This window comes from Monomorium pharaonis, chromosome 11 (genome assembly GCF_013373865.1).
Source record: "Monomorium pharaonis isolate MP-MQ-018 chromosome 11, ASM1337386v2, whole genome shotgun sequence".
NCBI lineage: Eukaryota > Metazoa > Arthropoda > Insecta > Hymenoptera > Formicidae > Monomorium > Monomorium pharaonis.
This window is the reverse complement of record NC_050477.1, coordinates 2,525,697-2,544,412: the sequence shown is the minus strand read 5'-3', so window position 1 is coordinate 2,544,412 and position 18,716 is coordinate 2,525,697. Positions and strand designations below refer to the sequence as shown.

General features: G+C 45.2%; 3 protein-coding genes across 16 annotated transcripts in view; 2 read left to right on the top strand and 1 right to left on the bottom strand.

The window, feature by feature from the left end:
* The first annotated feature begins 112 nt into the window (after nucleotides 1-112).
* LOC105831143 (eukaryotic translation initiation factor 3 subunit K) lies at nucleotides 113-1,457 on the top strand. The gene is made up of 4 exons (XM_012671088.3): nucleotides 113-283; nucleotides 503-722; nucleotides 797-1,016; nucleotides 1,088-1,457. The coding sequence occupies exons 1-4, from the start codon at nucleotides 231-233 to the stop codon at nucleotides 1,243-1,245; spliced, it is 651 nt and encodes a 216-aa protein (XP_012526542.1). The 5' UTR covers nucleotides 113-230; the 3' UTR covers nucleotides 1,246-1,457.
* On the bottom strand, nucleotides 1,405-4,149 carry LOC105831141 (pseudouridylate synthase 7 homolog). Of its 2 annotated transcripts, none has more exons than XM_012671086.3 (6): nucleotides 3,921-4,149; nucleotides 3,347-3,847; nucleotides 2,808-3,284; nucleotides 2,070-2,727; nucleotides 1,859-2,010; nucleotides 1,405-1,785 (listed from the first exon to the last, which is right to left on the bottom strand). In XM_012671086.3, the coding sequence occupies exons 1-6, from the start codon at nucleotides 3,997-3,999 to the stop codon at nucleotides 1,475-1,477; spliced, it is 2,178 nt and encodes a 725-aa protein (XP_012526540.1). In that variant the 5' UTR covers nucleotides 4,000-4,149; the 3' UTR covers nucleotides 1,405-1,474. The 2 variants fall into 2 exon arrangements, with proteins under 2 accessions (XP_012526540.1, XP_028049421.1); XM_028193620.1 differs by having other exon boundaries at nucleotides 2,808-3,287; nucleotides 3,921-4,060.
* Nucleotides 4,150-4,303: 154 nt separating this feature from the next.
* Nucleotides 4,304-18,716, top strand: part of LOC105831139 (sorbin and SH3 domain-containing protein 1) — a 79,470-nt gene continuing 65,057 nt past the window's right edge. For 4 of the 13 annotated variants that reach the window (XM_012671065.3, XM_012671072.3, XM_012671063.3 and 1 more), the window contains exon 1: nucleotides 17,933-18,066. In XM_012671065.3, coding sequence (XP_012526519.2) covers nucleotides 17,962-18,066 — 105 coding nt within the window. In that variant the 5' untranslated portion in view covers nucleotides 17,933-17,961. Of the gene's footprint in view, nucleotides 4,377-4,768; nucleotides 5,858-17,931; nucleotides 18,067-18,716 lie in introns of those variants that run through there. The other 9 variants (XM_012671073.3, XM_012671071.3, XM_012671069.3 and 6 more) reach the window with 4 other exon arrangements.

The window sequence follows — 18,716 nt, the reverse complement described above, 5'->3', positions numbered from 1 at the left end:
AGAGACACACAAGTGTGATTCTGCCCATGATTGGTTGTCGAATAGGACTTTTTGGCGGCTTCGGAAATTTCGAAATTTCTCAGAAGATGGCCAATCGTGGCGTCTCGCTTCTATCTATTCAAATGTCTATGGACGTTCTCGCGTTTTGAGATTTTACATCGATGTGAAAGTTTTTTAATTGTCAGTAATTAGTAATTTGTAGAGTGTACGAAACTTTTACACTATCAGAAATGGCTGAGGCGATGCGTCAAACTGTGGCTGGGATGCTCAAAGGCATCGAAAGGTATCACGTTTGTCGCTTTTTACTCTTGCGATAATTAGCATCCGTACAAGTAAATTTTCCAAACACGTTGACACATGTGTTCAACTTCTCATTGAAGTGCGTTACGTTTTGCGCGAAAATTGGAAATTAAAATTTGTCAACGTGATTTTCATTACATTTCTTCGATTTTGAATTAGTTACTTTTTCTCTTGTATTAACAACGGTAAATTATGCTTTCAGGTACAACCCGGATAACCTAACAACTTTGGAGAAGTATGTGGAGATACAGTCGAGAGAGAATGCTTACGATCTGGAGGCAAATTTGGCCGTGTTGAAACTTTACCAGTTAAATCCGCATCGATTCAACATGGACATAACGTGTCAGATACTGCTCAAGGCACTGACCAATCTGCCACATACCGATTTTGTGTTGTGCAAGTGCTTACTCAGCGAGAAACTTGTAAGTCTGATCGCAACCATTAGAATAAATTATTTTTTACAAAAGTATGTACATGCAATTTTATTGATCCCTAGATGTCAGAGAGTCCCCTTAGTCAGATTATGTATTTGGGGGATATCTTGGAACGATGTGATTTCCAGCATTTCTGGGATAGGGTGCTGTCCATGTCAGAACTCTGTGAGAGGATTGTAGGTTTCCAAGATTCGATAAGAAAGTTTGTGTGTCACGTAGTGGGAATCACGTTTCAAACAATAGACAGGGCACTCCTAGCACAACTGCTCGGTGGTGTAGATGGTACGATATATAAACTTTATATTTTTGATTTTATGTATTAAGTAGAAGTTATTAAGCTTTTTTCTATACAGATGCAACATTAAAACACTGGGTCAAGAAATATGGTTGGAAAGAAGAAATTAACTCGATTATTTTTGTCGCAAATCAAGATGAAAACATCAAGACTAAAAATATCACTGAAAAGATCGATTTTGAAAATGTGGCAGGTTTGATGGCAGCTTGCCTGTAGAGATACTAGTGATTATTTTTTAATAAAATTATTATAAAATCATACTCTTTCTACCATAATCGATTAATTTATTAAAAAATGTTTATATTAAAAATACTTATTAAAAATATTTTTTTAAGAATTAATTGATTGTGGAGATCTGTCCCCATAACGCGTGTACAATTTTTCAGAATTTATTTATAAAAGAGAATAATGTTAATAACAATATGCACCATTTACAAAAGATATTTTACAATGAATTTTGACATGTCTCTGATACATTCTCATCTATCTTCATTGCTTCATTTGTTTTTACATCGATATTCTTCACGGTATTGATAGTACTTTCCTCTATACTATCTTTTTCAGTTTCCGTTAAGTTTCTATTATCACTTTCGTCTGCAATTATATCAAGTTGTGTGTTCTCCGCATCCTGTACGGCGGATAATGTGGCTTGCGTTTCCGCTGAAGTATCATTTTTTAAAACTTCACGCAGGGCCATTGTGGCGTAACTGCTAGATTTTAGACACATTTCTATGATCAATGCTTTGTATTTTCCATCTGAAAATAATATGTAGCGTGTATGACATTTGAAGCAAATATTTTGAGTAAGTATGAAAACATTCATTTATACCTGGTTTATCTTGTGGAGGTGTAACTTTTTTCATTTCGTCGATATCTGACAGAATCAGGTCATCATGTTTGTTTTCATAATGCATAATCTTCCAAGTTAGATTCGTTGGAACTTCTAATATATTTCTGTAGGCTCCACTCAAGCTGTATTTTCTAAAAAAAAGACGGCGGTGAATAATTTATCGTGATGCTACGTTTGCAACTAGACTCACTTATTGTTCTGTCTAAGATCGGTAGTTAATCCATCCTCTGCTAAAAACTCGTCGAACCAAGCCTTCGCGTACGGCGGATAAGTAACTTTCCATCCGGGCTGAGGCATGACCACGTCAGCCAGAGTGTAATTCGACAAATCCTCTTCCGTAAGAATTTTCACTATTGGAAAATCATTTTGTTCCACGTTTTCTTTACTCGTTTCATTCGACATAGAATCAGTATCTTTCTCTTCAACAGAAGTAGTATTGGTTTTATCTATAACGTCATCATTGTCATTCAAGGAATAATCCGTACTTTCGTTATTTATTATCTCTTTGCAATTCTGTTTATCATAAACTAAATCGCCTACGATCACATTCGTTCCGAATTGTTTTATTCTTCTCGAGACGATACGATTCCATATGAAACTTTGATAGGCATGGATATACATTAATCGAATGTTTCGAGGGATCGAGTCGAGCGCGCCCTGAGGATTTTTGTCACTCGATATTTGCAGGCCGTTTAGAAGTCTGGCCTCGATAGTATCGGTTCTCTTCAGCTTGGCATAGGCAGCACGGGCATCCTTAGTCTCCGCGTAAACTCGTCTAGCCTCCGTCAATTCCTTGTCGTTTTCCGACCGTGGTTTCAAAATTAATTCAATCGCTTCATGCCATTTACCTAATCGATAAAACAGCACGATGAACAAATTAGTAAAAATACCGTGTGATATAAGTGGAAAGTAGTAAAGTGATATTCACCCTGAAGCAGACACTTTCCGATTTCGTGCGTGGGTATCGTAGCTACCGAGCCGAATCTTTGTAAACCGTAATAATTTATGAAGCCGTTATCACGCAACGATGTCATCGCTTGCTCGATCTTCTCATTCGTCTCACGAGCGTTTCTTAGTGCGATCCTGAATCGATTGCCGCGTAGCATCCCTAGTTTCAGGCTTTTATTAGCGTACTTAAAGTTTCCTACGTACGCGCCGCGTATACTTTTGCTCCTCCTCAATATCATCTGTGGCTCTACCTTTCGCAGACTCATCCACTGAGTCGTCCAGGCACGTCGGTCTTTTGTGCCGGCATAGCAAAAGTTATTCGGCTGTAACCGCAAGTTCGCAGCCAACTGATTCACGATGCCCATCGTGTCCATGTTCACCTTGTGCAGCAGAAAGTGACAGTACTCCCCACCGCATCTGCTCCAATCTATTCTCTTGTCCTTGCGCGTCTTGTGAACTGCTATGCAACAATCAAGAATTACATAAAAGTCAGTTTTTGTAGTAAATTTTTTAACTTACCATTTTTATCTCTTTCGGCATTTGGCACAATTGTGAGGAACTTTCTATCACCTTTGTCGACTGTCTGACTGACGACATTAGCTAATTTCTTGGCAATCGTATGAATTGTTCTGCGTGCGACTTTATCGACATTGGTCACATCGATTTCCACGCTCGAAGGATTCTCCTTTCCCAGGACTTGTAGCTGGTCCCAAATCGCTGGCGGCACCAACGTTTTTAGATCCTCGATATTCTCGTCGTTACAGGGATCGCGCGGGATGTTTTGACAAGTCAGCTTAGCTATCTGTCCGTCAAGATCTATCTCGTTTACATGAAAGTCATTGTACCTCTCTTTGATTATCGCGAAAAAGCCGGAGTGATCGCCGATGTACTCCGTGATTCCTATGTCAGATTCCTTCAGTCTGCTGCCGACGTCGGGCTTGTTTCTCTTCGCGTTTTCTCGCGGGGACCGGTCGAACGGGCGTTTGAAACCTCTTCCGCCGGACTTGTGCTGGTAGTTACCTTCAGAAAAATGATCTCCTTTTAGTATTAATTTACGCGCACGGGACCCTCGTTATCAGAGTAAACGAATTACCTCTGCGCCTTGACTCGCGACTCCTGTCATCGTTCCTGACGGAACCTCCGCGCGTACCAGCGACCTTAACGTTGGACATCGTCTAGCGACTGCAATAACCGTGAGACTATCAGCTTTTACTATGTCAAATCTGATTCGAGGTACGGCCCAGTTATCATTCGTCGAATGTCGGGACTGTGTCAACGGGAGGCAGCCGGATACGTACTCGGTAACATAACCACGTGTCACCCTGCAGTATCCTCCTCCTCCCGCCACCGATGGCTCCGGCTGCTCTCTCTCCCGACGTTGACCGTCGCGCCATCTCGCCGGGATTCGCGGCGAATTAAAGTCGATACTCGCGTCGACGCATCGATATATTGGTACTCGACTTCGTCGACAGCGCGAAATTTCCTGACAAAATGGAGTCCGGCTCGCGCGTCGTACTTGCTGCGTGCTGTGCACATTGACGGAAAATGGGTAAAGAAATTGAATTATGGACGTTAATGTCAAACACAATGCGCGGCCACTTGTCCTCAAGTCTTTTTCGCGAATCTTTTTCACGAATCTCGACTGTAGTAATCTCGATGACGCGTTCGTTCGTCGCCGTCTTTCGCGGGCGTCTTCCAACCTTCTCAAATCTCGCCGTTTCCCCGAACGTAAAGAAATATACGGCCTCCGGATATCTTCGAGGATAAACATTTTACAGTCGAGAGTTAACTTTACAGTTTCATATCCCAGAAATGAACTCAATGCTCCGAGACACGTACGTGACTCGAGTTAGGAATTTCCAACGAAGACGCGTACATACACGTCCTACACTCTTATCTTTATGGTCGCATAATCTAACCGATACATGTTTTGTTTTCCAGGGCGTCAGGTAGAGAGGTATAGTCCGCGCGACGACGAGTCGTCCCGGGACAAATTCGTAACGAATATCCTCCTCGTTCGTGGGAGGGCGAAGGGAAAATTCATGGGAAGCGAGAGATACCGTATCCCGATCGTTTGATCGCGCGCGGGGAACAAAACGCGACAAGCGTCCATTAAAGAAAGGTTAGGAGGTCATGTCCGCGGGCGATGAGATTTCGTTGTCAAACGTTATGCAAACGTCAACGAGGAGGTGAGACGACGCGGGGATGGTCTCACGTCGATACATTTGCCAAACGGTTCTCTACCGGAGAGAATCGCGTGATAGGTGGCCGAATCTCCTGGCGCGGTCCTAGGGAGGGCGCGCGCACCCCCGCGGAGTATACGAAACGAGCTCAAGCTCAGGTGGGCGAGAGCGCGCGGACCCAGGGGGAGGGGGCGCGTACGCGCGCGGATTACTAGGCACGCGGGGGCGTAATAGTGGGGGAGGGAGGAAGGACGCGCCGTCAGTTCAACGCGAGCCACGGACGAGTGTGGGTCGCGCGCGCGTGCGTGCGTGCGTGCGTGCGAGCGAGCGAGCGAACGAGCGTGCGTGCGATTTGTTGTCGCGGTTTGCGTGTAAATTGGTGGTGTAGGGCGTAATCGGCGCCCACGGTCGCCGGTGATCGACGTGTCGTCGTCTCTCCGTGTTTCGGGCCGGCGACGCTCTCGCTCGCGAGAAAATCGGCGGCGCGACGCGGCGAGTAACCGCGCGCGAGACGACAAGCGTCGTCGCCGAGGAGCATCATCTCGCCGTCTCTCCCCCTCCCCCCTCCTCGCGGCAATCCGCGATGCGGGCTCGAGTGCCGTAAACGTAGCCGCGGGTGAAACTACGCGCGGGAAAAACCGAATGCGTCGGGTGCCGACGGCGACGACGACGACAACGACGACGAGGACGACGAGAACGAGGACGAGGACGAGGAAGAGGAAGAGGAGCAGCGGGCGGCCACCGACGTGGGATGAGCGCGAGGGAAGTCACCCTTTCCGGCGGGTCCCCCTGGGGCTTCCGCATGCACGGCGGTTGCGACACGCATCAACCCCTGCGCATCTCCAGGGTGAGTGAACGTCAACGTACATTCTGTCGCGCGATCACGTGACCGCTCAGTCGAAATAATTGCCCCGTTTTCTTGTTTTCGGAGAAGGTTATGCACTTGAACGTATAAATCGTCACGTGATCGCGCGATCTTTTAAAACGGTATATTTCTTGCGAGATTGTCTTCGTAGAACGGATTATCTGGTGAAAAAAAAAAAAAGAAAACAAACGATACAACGCTACGATACGAGCGCGTGCAACGTATCGCATGAAACTGTAATTATCGTGCAACGTCCAGTATGTCCAATACTGGACATCTGATCACTACGTATGAGCACGATGCTAATTGTTATTAATGATGGTAATTATTTGCTTGCTTTAAAGCAAAGTGCGCCTGTGTGACGTAATTTATGTACGATGCGATGTATGTAATCATAATTACATTACATTTCGAATTTGAATATTTGACGAAGGCATATTGCTGTAATCGTTAATTAACAAATATCGTATTATGCACACAGCTCAATTCCGCAATTCCGTTCCGTCGCATTATTAATGTCGAACCGACACGGCGCGCTCGCGGTATTTCCGCTCGTCGCGAAAGCGTGTCGCGTGGAAACGATTGGCGAAAAAAAAAAAAACACGAATAGGAGGAAAAATAAGAGGAGGAGAAAAACTGCTTGAGAAAGGAGCGCGCGTGCAGCTTCCGCTCGCTGTTATCGAATTTGGGCCGCGCGTGTCTCGTCGGGTTCACCGCGTAAACGTTTGTCGCCGTGTAAAACGAGTGAAAACGAGATAATCGCGCGCGCGAGTGGAAAAAGTCGCATCGATCCGCCCCGCGTGTGCGTCGTACGCGGCACACTTTTATCACTGAACGCGCCAACCGTAATTTTCCCCGCGACCGCTACAAATCCGCGCATACCCCATTCTCTCTCGTACATACCAACTGCATTGCACTCTGTGCCGGTTTATGAGAATAGAAATTCGTCGTATTTCTTGCTTTTACGGAGATGATCATATTTAGGACAAAGTGTCGCGCAATTTTCTCCGTGACGATTGCAAATCTGCGTATCCACTTGCGTGTAAATGTGATTCTACATGCAATTCTATAGTTTATGATAACAAAAACTTTACATATATTTGCTTACAAAAATATTAATATTGTATGCGTTGAAAAGAGAACTAGAATGAAATAATGCCAATTAAATATTGATTTAAAATAAAAATAAATTTACCTTCTCTAAATATTTTGTGAGTATTACATTAAATTTGATTATACTTACTAAATATTTAGGAAAGTGAAATTACTTTCCTAATTAGCATTATTTCACTTATTTTACTTAATATTTGATAGCTCTATTACACTGAGAAAAAAAGAATGTTGTCAATTTGACAAAATTTCTCCAGTTGATTAAATTTCTTTAGCTCAAGTGTTTATGCATTTAACTTAAACACACAAAATACTTGAACTTTAATTCAAGAATTTATATATTTGATTGCGTGAATTGAAGAAATCTAATATTTTTTAAATGCGTTTAGTGCAATTTTTAAATGCGATTAGAAAACCCGTGCGAAGAAAAAAAAACGCGCCGGCTTCCCGTTCGTCCGATATGACGTAATACGATAAGGATAATTTATTCGACGTGTATCATGCGTAGTCGCAGGACAGCGCGCGTGATTCTGAAACGCGCGGTCGGCTGTGCTACGATTTCAGATAGGTTTCGCGATTTAATCGAAGAACCACGGCGAAGGTCAACGCGACACAGGAGTCAGCCTTGGCGTGATTTTCCTGCACCTCGTTTCACCTGCCGCCTGTATATCATATGCCTCCACAACACCAGAATATCATTATATTTGAGCGTGCAACTTTTTTCTTCCTCTTTTTTTATCGACCATTACGTGTCCACGTAACGTTGATTACTGAAGATAATTTGCAAATTAGAGCGACCGTGGCACCGAATCGGTGGTTATTATCTAAATTTTCCGCGGTTAATATTGACGAACGTCGAATGTCGCGTAGACATTCCGTGATCATCCAAGCTGAATCTCGTTCTCGGAATTGATAATTTCGATCCGTCCGTCTCTCTCTCTCTCTCTCTCTCTTTCTCTCTATTTTGGAATTGAGACTCGATATAGCTGCATCTCGAGATTAGTAGTCAGCGGTATTTCTGACTGATCGCATTTCAAATTCTGCCGTGTCGCGAGTGACGCGTGTCACAGAATTTGCAGAACCGCGTTGGAAAAAAAAAGTTCTTTTAGATACCTCAGTTTCGAGGATGCGTCCGCGTTTCCCACGTGGCAATGTGTCCGCCGTCGCCGTTGTTACACGCGACACGCGACCTTTTGTTACATAACGTAGGTGATGTTGTGACGCGGCAAATGATTCATAAACGCGCTACAAGCGCGCAAATTGCGGCGCGCGCCGTGAAATGGAACTTTGTTTGAATTGCATATCATGCGCGTGACGCGAGTATAACATTTACAACGCGAGATACAAACGCGCCCCGAGAGTCACGGAACGTGAAAACATATTCTTTCCCAGCCAGTCAGCCAGTGGGTCAAAGATCACAACTAAAATTGCGACAGTTTGCAGTATTTTCGGCTCGGCAAAACTTTGTCTATCCGTCGCGCCGGTATTTCCACCTCGATAGTTTGCTTCGATAACGATAATCTAGTGAAGCTTACTGACAGATCGGAGCAAATATTTCGCGGCATATTTACGACATTCAACGTTCGATTAATCTAATCTAATGTTTAGAGTAATTATTCGAGCGGTTTCGCGTTCTCAGGTCGTAAAGGAAGAGGTTTGCTTTATAAATAAGTGATACGTGAAGAGAGGCTGTGTAAATTTATATAAGATGTTTAGGAAAAAATTGATTTATCACATACGTTGTACTTTCGTGTTATCTTAAGGATCGATACAATCTCAGCAAAAAGTAATCATGTTATTGAGAATATGACAATTTTTTAAATTTTGACATATATTTCGGATTTCATAAGATCACTTAGTTTTAACAGCGTAAAATTAAATTAATAAGTAAGGTGTTTTTGGTAATTGTTAACAAGGCTTTTTTTACATATTATTTATTTTTTGTTTTGCCGTTGAAAATATTGGACGTGACTGTACAATTATAGACAGCTAACCGTGCGACGTTTTTATGTTTACCGCATATTAGTTATGCACGTTTCAATACTCACCTATACTTAGAACAACAGCTTAGTTTTTAATAGAAATCTTTGTGACAATTTTTAAAATAGCGTTGTTAAATTCTCAATTATATTTAGTTTATCAAACATCATTTATAATTCAATCATATTTTTATCATTTTTTTATTTATATACGAAAACCTACGTGATAAATAGAGTTGAATTTTTGACAAAGATATACAAAGTGGTTTGCTCTAACTTTATATAATTTTTATATATCATAATTTATACATCGAAGCATCTTAAAAGTAACTTGATGTATTAGTCACTTGATGCATACGATGTCATGTATAAAAAAAACTCTAACTTAAACTTTTATTTTCTTGGAAACTACACGATCAATCGATTAAAAAATTTAATATAATATTAATTTTGCTTCAAATAATATGCTATATAATTTTTAACCGAAGCATTTTAATTTTTTGATCATGCGTAAGTTTGCTGTCATCAAACGTTGACGCCAAAGATTACGCGTGTTGGTGCCGTGTGTACATAGCTTAAATTCAAGGTTCAGCTTTACCCGATCAGTTAATGTTGTTCGACGAAGAAGTACAACGACGTTCTTTCACATACGACTCGTATGAGTACTTATCAGTGCTGTCTGTGCAGAAAATTATTCTCTCTTGAGTGAGCAGCACGTGTTCGGTATTAACGTTTCGTACTGTTTCGTATCACGTTGAGTTTGTGTGAGATATATTGTTCATTCGCTACAATAACACAACTCAAAAATTTTGATTTTTTTCGTGCAAGAAAAGAACAGATGTTTGGAGTTTTTCTTATTGGTAGAATGGCATAATTAAGCTTCTAAAATTGAAAAAGAAAGTTTGTAAAACTAACGCGCTAAAATTGCATTTAAAAACAAAATTTTCATAATTTTACGATTTAAACTGTTAATGGTTTAAAACTCATTTTTTTAATGAACTTTATTTCTTGAGTTATATCGTTTCTGATTATTTAAGAAAATCAATCCCGCAGGAATGATTAATTTAGTAATTACTTAGACTTAGCAAACATAAGGGCTCGATATATTTCGATCACGTACGTATACGCGGCTTTGTGGACGACAGCGTGCGAGTTGGAAAAGAAAGCAAGATACAATTCAAGACGAATTTGATTAGCGAGATTAAGAACAAAAGATATCGACAAGACACTAAAGTTTCGGAATAAAAAAGTTAATTTTTTAATTTACAATTTTTAATAAAATGATCTGGGGATAAAACGACTGCTCGCTCAGCTTTTAAAAATTCTGCCGGGCTGTCTCTCGTCTCTGATCGAGCATGCATCTCGTGGGCGGAAGGCGAATACGAGAGCGAAAAGAAAAACGACAAACGGAAGAGTATCGCGCGACATTGACATCGCGCTCCAAGGCCGCATGTAGGTAGAAACTGGCACGCATCCGTGACGTAATCGTGTGTGAACCTGTGGTAACGCGAGGAGTAGCGTCTCGTGCCGCAATTAGCGCATGTCGTTGCACACCGCGAAAGGCAACACACCGCGGCACACCGGTTCCCGGTTGATCGACGTTACGCGGTCGACCGACACGTTTCCCTTCTTTTTCCGCCTTTTTTTCTCTCTCCCCTTTCCTTTCCTTTCCCAGGTCGTTACCGCGGAAGTCATCGTCCAAAGCTCTGTTCTCGTGCGCATTACGCCGACGCTTTTTTCCGTCCATTTTTGCGTCGGCGCGCGGTCTCTTTAATCCTTATACACAAGCGCGTCGCTCTCTCTGATTGAGAGAAAAAGAGAGGGCGAGAGAGAGAGAGAGAGAGAGAGAGAGAGAGAGAGAGAGAGAGAGAGAGAGAGAGAGAGAGAGAGAGAGAAAGAGAGAGTACGGTATAAGTGCCGGGGTGTAATTGTTGAAGGAGACGTAACTCGAGCGGACGAGCGAAATGAATTTAATCAAGATTTATTCCCGGCGCGACAGAACGGACCGTTGTAATAACGAAATGAAATTGTGGAGGATCTCGGGGACGAACTTAAAACGCCGCGCCCTCCGCGAGCGTGTGCCAGTTTTTTTCTCTCTCGGGCTGTCGTCGCGCCAGGGAATGGTTGATAATGGCCGGTTTATGCTCATGAGCGCAAATGGATTAAAGGCTACGTCCCGCTCTGGTCTTTCCGTCCAGCGCGGCGGTCTCGATTAACACGGTGACCCTGTTAGCTATTGCGAATACCGAGCGCTAACAACGTTGCACGACGTATAGCCTAATTATCCTTCAAGAGTACACGCGCTATCCGCGCAATTTTTACGGTCTACGACGTTTCCGATAAGCTCGCATTTTTCAGAGTGGCCCTCGGTTATAAATGCAGAATGCATGTGCGCAAAGTCCGGGTGCAATTTTAAGCTTTTGATAACTTTGAATCTATACATCGGGAGATGCTGCAAACTGCATACAAAAATTTAATCCTTCGATCTTTGTCTCAAAATAAAAAGGATAATTATTATTTTAACTCTGTATCAAGTACACCACGTTGAGAGAAACTTGCGAAAGTTTTTAAACGTCATTTGTCACGTTATCCAAAATTGTTGACGTTCAAAAGTTTTACTTTACAAATACCCTGTGTAATCCGACCTGCGAAGTATAATACAGAAAACAACGACGTGTATCGCGCGGCTAATCTGTCGCGTCGTCGAGGATTAAAGGGAAACGGCCGGTGCTCTCCACCGGGAAGGGATTCCCATCGGAGTTGCGGCGAAATTTACGACGAACGCGCCGTTAAATCTGCGCTATAAATGTTAATAAGGCCGGACGGCCTGTGGGAGCGACACATTTCGCAAAAGTTGCCACTTTAAGGCCGATCTCGGTCTTAGCAACCGTCCTGGCCATGCTCCAGAATCCTACACTCGCTCTCCGTCCCGTGATATTTCGTTTTAATGCCAGAGAGGCGCGAGAGCGATATAAAACGCCCGCCTACCTCTGCCAGAGCCCTTTCCTCCCCCCCCCCCTCCCCGCTAAACCGAAAACGCGCATCGATCGACTTCCGGGCACGGAATTCCGCCGTCAAAATTCCACCCTTTTACCCGGCGAATTAGTTCGCCGCTGCGACCCGTGTGCATTGGCAGCGTGCAGGGGCGTCTTGCTTCTTGCGGAACGCAAGAGTTGTTAATATTTCGAACTTCGCGTAACGTAAGTTTAAGCGGAATTTCCAGTTCCAGGAGGTTTCTAGGTCTCCTAGCTTCTATAGATCGAACGTATTACTCATATCCCACATTCCGTTTTCTATTCAGAAATATCGGAAGTGAAACTTTTGCAACATATGTTTGTATTATGAGCTCGGGACGCAGAGAGAGAGAGAGAGAGAGAGAGAGAGCGCAGCGATTTAATTTATGCGCATACTTTTCTCTCTCTCTCTCTTTTTCTCTCTTTCTCTTTCTCAGTCGTAATAGCCATTTCACGAAACATCTGAGACTTTTCTTTACGACGGGGCCGCTCGCCTTGAAACGTGTCGAATGTATAAATAATCGCGCGGCGCGTATTCGATCTCTAAGCGCGCTCGCGCGCAGATATCATACCGCTATGTCGGGCGATGACGGTGGCGGTTAAATCCAACGAAAATAGACGCGGTAGCGAATTCACCGGTCGACCTGGGTTGCACCACCGCACCGCCGCGGATACGTCATTGTTCGCTCATCGCCGTAACGCCGAGTCAAACTAAACGTCCGCGCTCATCCACCGGAGGAGCTCGAGTAACGGACTTTATTATGAAAGCAAATAAATTATACCCGCGGCGGCGTGTACCTTATTATTTCTCGCGCACTTCCCGCCGCCGGGTCGCCTTTCGAATGGCAAGCGTGCGCGACACGCGACTTCCTCGTTTGATTAAACTCTATTCAATTTCTTTTTCTTTTTCTCTCTTTTTTTTTTTTTACATATTGCTTCCTTTTCGAGTGCCACGCACGCGGAGATTCCTCTCTCCGTTGCCGAGAGTTGGGAAAACATTGATTTAACGTCCAAGTTTCCGTCCGGCATCCGCGGCGCACATTCGCTTGGGGGAGCACGCGGGGAACCTGACGTTTTATCGCGTTAAGAGTGCTCATCGCCGATATACGTACATTAAGCCCGTTTCGCATCCGCCAGGATGCGCCAACCCGACGGTGCGCGAGCGGGATGCACATCACAGACGCGAGCCGCGAGCGCGAGAGGTGAAGGGTTAAACAGCTCAATATGCGATTTTTTTTCTCTCTTTACCCCGGCGCGCATTAGACGATCGCTCTATGGGCATTACGTATTATCGGGCTGGCATTAGGAAACGGGGATTGCAGCTGCGTGCTGCTCTCTCTCTCTCTCTCTTTCCCTCTCTGTTGTACGTACGGTATCAATTTGGTGTACTCGACCCCTCGACCCCGGGGCGAACGACCATTAATTCACACTTATCTCCCGCCGCGCTCGCTCGCTTCACGAGAGGTTTCACCGCGTGCATACACTGCACTCGCGCCGGACAGCGCGACTTATTGACTCTTCTGCCGATCGGCAGACGCGGATGTCAGCCGCGTTACGTTAAAAATAGATATTCCGCCGCGGGCAAAGTATGCGTTAGCATGCACGCGGACTCTCAATGGGTCCGATTGTGCGAGCTATCGCTTCCTGGAGGAATTTCAAGCGCGCGCGTTTCGATCGCTTTCGGCCGCCGCCGATTCAGCCTCCGATCCGAAAATCATTATCGACGTTTGGGGTTGAGTTACGCGCCTGTAACCGAATAATAATCGGCGTTAGTCGAAACGGCAATGATATTCGTTCCGCTGGTACACACACGCGTTACGTAACGCGCGTAATGAAATAAATTCACGATTGTATATTCACACGCTAATTCGACATAAATTATGTATTTCAATATATTCATATGTGAATGTATTGAATGTCGGAACATTTTCGCGCCAATCAAAATTGCGGCGCTGTATTTAATCTTGCGCCGGATAACTCCAAATTACATTATTTGTACGAGCCTATCCGCGGTTTAAAACCGCAAGGGATTGAAAGAGAGAGAGAGAGAGAGAGAGAGAAAGAGAGAAAGCAGGTCGCTAAAGCTCAAATTATTGTTCAAAACCGCGAGCGCGTGGAAATATCCGCCTCTGACAAAACGTTAACGGCGGCAAGCAGCAGCGCACCTCTCGACACGCGAGATCGGGAGATGCTAATAGAAATTTATTAATGCCAAGTGTCGTGTTGCACCAGGCATGACGACCGTTGCCATTAACATGCCTGTGCGTTCTCTCTCGGGTGGAAGAGAGAAAGAGAAATCTTGGAGAGCACGAGGTGGAGCCGCCGCTTTCTACCGGTAAAAGTAATCGATCGCCGCCGCCTGCAGACTCGCGCACCGCGCTTGCATGCAGCCCTGCACGCCGGGCTGCACGAGAGTAGGCGTCGGCGTCCCCGCGTAGTCGCTACGCCACTGGTTGCGGCATTGGCCTTTAGGGATACCTAATCGCGGCGTCGATATCGTTTCTAAATATCATTAGCTTTATTTTATAGGAGCAATTCAAACATCGATATCTCACGATTACCATTTGACGGATTTGAATTATACGTGGGGGTCGTTAAACCGAGGAAATGCTCAGCTTGAGAATTCTTACTTTTATCCGGAGTTGGCTAACTTAATATCTTTTTTCAACTGAATCAAGTTAAAGTTAGTGGTTTATAAAATTAAAATTGAGTCACGTTAAAAGTGATTCAATTGAAAGTTAATTCTGAAAAGTTTTATTCGCATAAACTAGAATGTCATAATTCTTCAAAATTGGATTACTCAAAACAATTATAACGTGATTCAGTGGATCAGATACATTTAATTTTTTTTTTATGATAAGGAAATAACAAGATAATATTTTTTTTATGCGGGCATTTTTTTTTCTTACATGTAGAATGTTTTTAATTTAGGAAAAAAGTTTACAAGTTAAAGTTTGTGTGGTTTAAAATAAACTAGGTGAAGTTAAAAATCAACTCATTAAGAATTAATTAAATTACGTTGAAGCTCTTTAACTTTGTTATTTAACTTTTAACTTTTTAACTGGTTATCCAACTCTATTTTTATAGTAACCTTTTCTCAAATAGACACTAAGGTTTTTTCAACTTTAGAGATAATTCTTTTTGAAAAAAATAGATTAGTAGCAGATGTTTTTAATTTTTATAAGTATACATAAATAAATCTAATTTTCATGAAACTGTAATTTTAGAATATTGAATCTTATTGGAATATACATTTTTTTCACCGATTATGAAAGTTAAAAGCAGACGAAAAAAAATGGTAAATTATGTTTTCTGAGATGATTAGGTCAACTCTTCTGGCCATTTTTTAATGCCGTCTCATTTTAAATTAAATATTTTAATGACTACAGAAAACTATATTTTTATTCATCAATATAGTTCTCTTATTTTGTGAGAATATATATACAATTGTCTTGATGATATTACAAACTTTTCTTGGAGACACCGACGCGACGCCGCGCGATAATAGCTAAGTTCTTTAGAAACGATAAATTTAATGACGGTAGCGAATGAAGGTGTCGGTGGCGTTGAAGCATCTCTTCTCGGGACGAGGCAAAGGCGAGACGTCGGTCGGGGATTTAACGTCGCCGAGGGGTTTAATAATTGCATGCATTCGATTGCGAGCGTAAGTTTGATGTCCGGCCGTAAATTCGCCGACAATCTTGGTAGCGCGCGGCGCGAATAAACGCCGACGGAGAGGAGCCGTCGTCGCCCCGTCGGGCTCGTCCCTAATGAATAATGGAAGGCGCAATTTCGAACACCTGATAAACACCTTTGTTCCCTATCGCCACGAGCGCGATAACGGCAAGGTCAGGGGATATATATTGCCGTGACGGTGCAATCACGATATTCACGTTTACGATCCCGGAGCGTACTTATCCCAGGGAGAGAGAACGCGCTCTTTGTACATACATTATGTCAGGAATCTCGCCAACGTTTATGGCCGCCCCTCGATTGCCCGTCCGCTTTCGTAACGCGCGTTCGCATTCGGGCAGAGGGAAATTCCTCTTCGAGGGAGAAAAGACTCCAGATCTTGTGAATCTCATAAGGGTCTGGGGGGGAAAAAAAAATGCGAGGAAGGGACGGGCGTTGGTTGCGTCAGCGAGTATCTGGGCCACTGGTTCAAAGGGTGAAGGCCCTTTTTGGCGTAATCCCAAGCGCGTGAAGCGAGCGAGGCACGCCGCACGACGAAGGGGCGCTGACGACGCGGTGGTCAGCCACCTCGTCGCGACGCGGCGAACCGAGGCGAAGGGGCCTTTGAACAGGCCAGGGGCAAACGGCCGCTAATAACATTTTGACGAGCCGCTCGTACAACGTACGACCCCGGTGTTAGATGTCGTACGACGACGGTCCGGTCTGGTCTGGTCTGCTGGCGCAGGAGGGACCCTCGGCCCTCCGCTCTTTAGTTGATTGGTCATTGCGGCGGGAGAGTCAGTGACTCACGGTCTCCGGGTCTGCATTCTCCCCGTTGCTCTCGACGTTGCCCTCGTGCATCGGCGAGTGAGTGTGCGTATGTGTATGTGTGTACATGTGTGTGATGCCTCTTCGTCCCATTTCGAAGCTAGCGCTCACTTACGCCCGCATAACACGCAGGCTACGCCTCTCCACGGCCCTGTCGTCTACTCTCGATACTTATCAACGTAGAACGAGTTAGCGGCCAGGGCCGTGACCGATGGCGAGGGAGCCCGAAGGTTTCGTTGGTGAACCGGAGGGCTCGCGATTTTTCTTTAACCAAGGTACCTTTCTTGTCGAAAATTTTATCTCACGTTTTGTTCTACTATTTCTTACATAAGTCTAATCATCGAAACTCCTCAACGAACTCTTAAATCGCTGTCAGACGGAATGAAAGTTGAAACAGGTTTGCGAGGAACAGTTTCAACTGAAATTTGCATCGTGATCATTTCGTTCGAACGTTTTTTTTATTCGCGGAGCGTTCCGTTCTTCCTCTCCTCTCGGGAATTTCCGAAGCGCCGCTTCGAGTCTAGAAGAGCCTCGCTATTACGGGCCTGAGGGTCCCATATGCCTTTGCCGCGTCGAGGCAGCCGCGCCGTCGTTTCTTGGGCCAGTGGCAGCGACTCCTTGCCCGCGTACGATCGCAGAGACGCGCCGCTCCGATCGCCGCTCGTTTCGCACGTGTTTTCCCCGGACCGAGAGTAATCCGCGTAATCGTCCGTGAATATCGCGCGCTCGTTATCGGGACGCACCTCGATTCTGTATCTGACGTCGCTGTAATGGACTTTTAATTTAATTCCGCGCTATCGCTATATCGCGCAGCGGAGAAACAGGGGGAGAAACTGAACGCCTTATCGAATTTGCGTCGTTGTTTCGACGTCGGAGTCGCCGGGAGAACGCGGGGGAGTGTGATGTGAGTGTGACGCCGAGGAGGAACCGATTGATATATAGCGTATAATCGAGCGATATTTCGAGGCAAAAACGGACGCTCATTACCGATGGTGCGAAACTCGATAGCGGCCTTTTGCTCCGCGGCACGGAAACAAGAAGGCTCTTGTTCTGTTCGGGCGCGTTCGGGAAAACGTCTCGCCGAGAAACGCGGCCGAGAAACGCGGAAGTCGCTCTCGCGAAGTGCTCGTGGAATATTCGAAGTCCGCTCTCGTCCCGGAGGTAAACGCGCCCCAGGCAGCGCCGAGGATAGAGAATATTCCTCGCTCCGACGTTAAATAAAAGGGGAGAAACGGTGCTCAGAACGGAGCGCACGCGTCTCTCCCTCTCCCGAGGACGAGGAGGAGACCCCGGAGTGAAAACTGTATCAACTGGTGGTGGAAGCGAAATTGCATCCGGCGTTGCGGATTTGCCGTGATTGCGCGAGACGATGATTTAGGAAAGTGCCGCGGAGTTTGCATCGCGAGTCCATCAGCAAGGAGGAGGAGGAGGAGGAGGAGGAGGAGATACGATCGTGCACGCGAGAGGCTGAGGCTGCTGCTGCATGAGAGGCTGCGGCGAGAGATCGCGCGATCGGGAAAAATCATCGACAATGGTTCACACGAGCTACGCGCAGTGGGCCTGCTTGCCGAGCACGTACCGGAAAAAGGTGCGTACCGCGCGCGCTTTACGATTTACGATTCATTACGGAAATTTGTGGCTCGCGCTGCACGCACTCATCTCGCGCATCTCGTCGCATCGAGATGAGGACGATTCGGATTAAAACGGATCTGGCGTTGAGTGAATCTCCGAAAGGGCTCCCTGGGATTAATTTTACGCAAAGGCCGCGACCATTTATCTCTCGAATGTCCGACCCAGTTCCCTTCTTTTTCTTTATCTCTCGTTTATGACGAATATCGCGAATAGTTTCCGCGAATAGTGAGATTCTCCCTTTCTCGGCCGCCTCAGCCGGCGGGGATTACGTTCCCTCGCGAATGGTGCCTCCAATTCCGTAACAATCGTAACTCAAGCGAACGCCCGAGGCTTTAATTGCCGAGTGAACGCCGAGCTAGAGCCTCTCTCTCTCTCTCTCTCTCTTTCTCTCTTTCTTTCTCCCTCAATTGAGAGGCCGTGGCTCGCGGCGCTACTCGGGAAGCAAACGCTGGTATTTATCGGCGAACACGCAGGATATAATTATCTGGTATGTGTGTGTGTGTGCAAAAAGGTCCGATCCGAACCGTCGTCGTCGTCGATTATAATAGGCAGAGACCGCGGGATCAGCGAAGACGAAGCGTAACGGAAGCATCTCCGGCGCGATTC

Bases quoted from the DNA above. Each gene is read 5' to 3' on its own strand.
- LOC105831141 (XM_028193620.1), bottom strand. From the start codon at position 3,999: ATGTCCAACGTTAAGGTCGCTGGTACGCGCGGAGGTTCCGTCAGGAAC. The intron at 3,288-3,346 runs GTAAGTTAAAAA...ATTGTTGCATAG, and splicing joins TGCCGAAAGAGATAAAAATG to CAGTTCACAAGACGCGCAAG. The intron at 2,011-2,069 runs GTGAGTCTAGTT...TCTTTTTTTTAG, and splicing joins GATCTTAGACAGAACAATAA to AAAATACAGCTTGAGTGGAG.
- LOC105831143 (XM_012671088.3), top strand. From the start codon at position 231: ATGGCTGAGGCGATGCGTCAAACTGTGGCTGGGATGCTCAAAGGCATC. The intron at 284-502 runs GTATCACGTTTG...TTATGCTTTCAG, and splicing joins ATGCTCAAAGGCATCGAAAG to GTACAACCCGGATAACCTAA. The intron at 1,017-1,087 runs GTACGATATATA...TTTTCTATACAG, and splicing joins ACTGCTCGGTGGTGTAGATG to ATGCAACATTAAAACACTGG.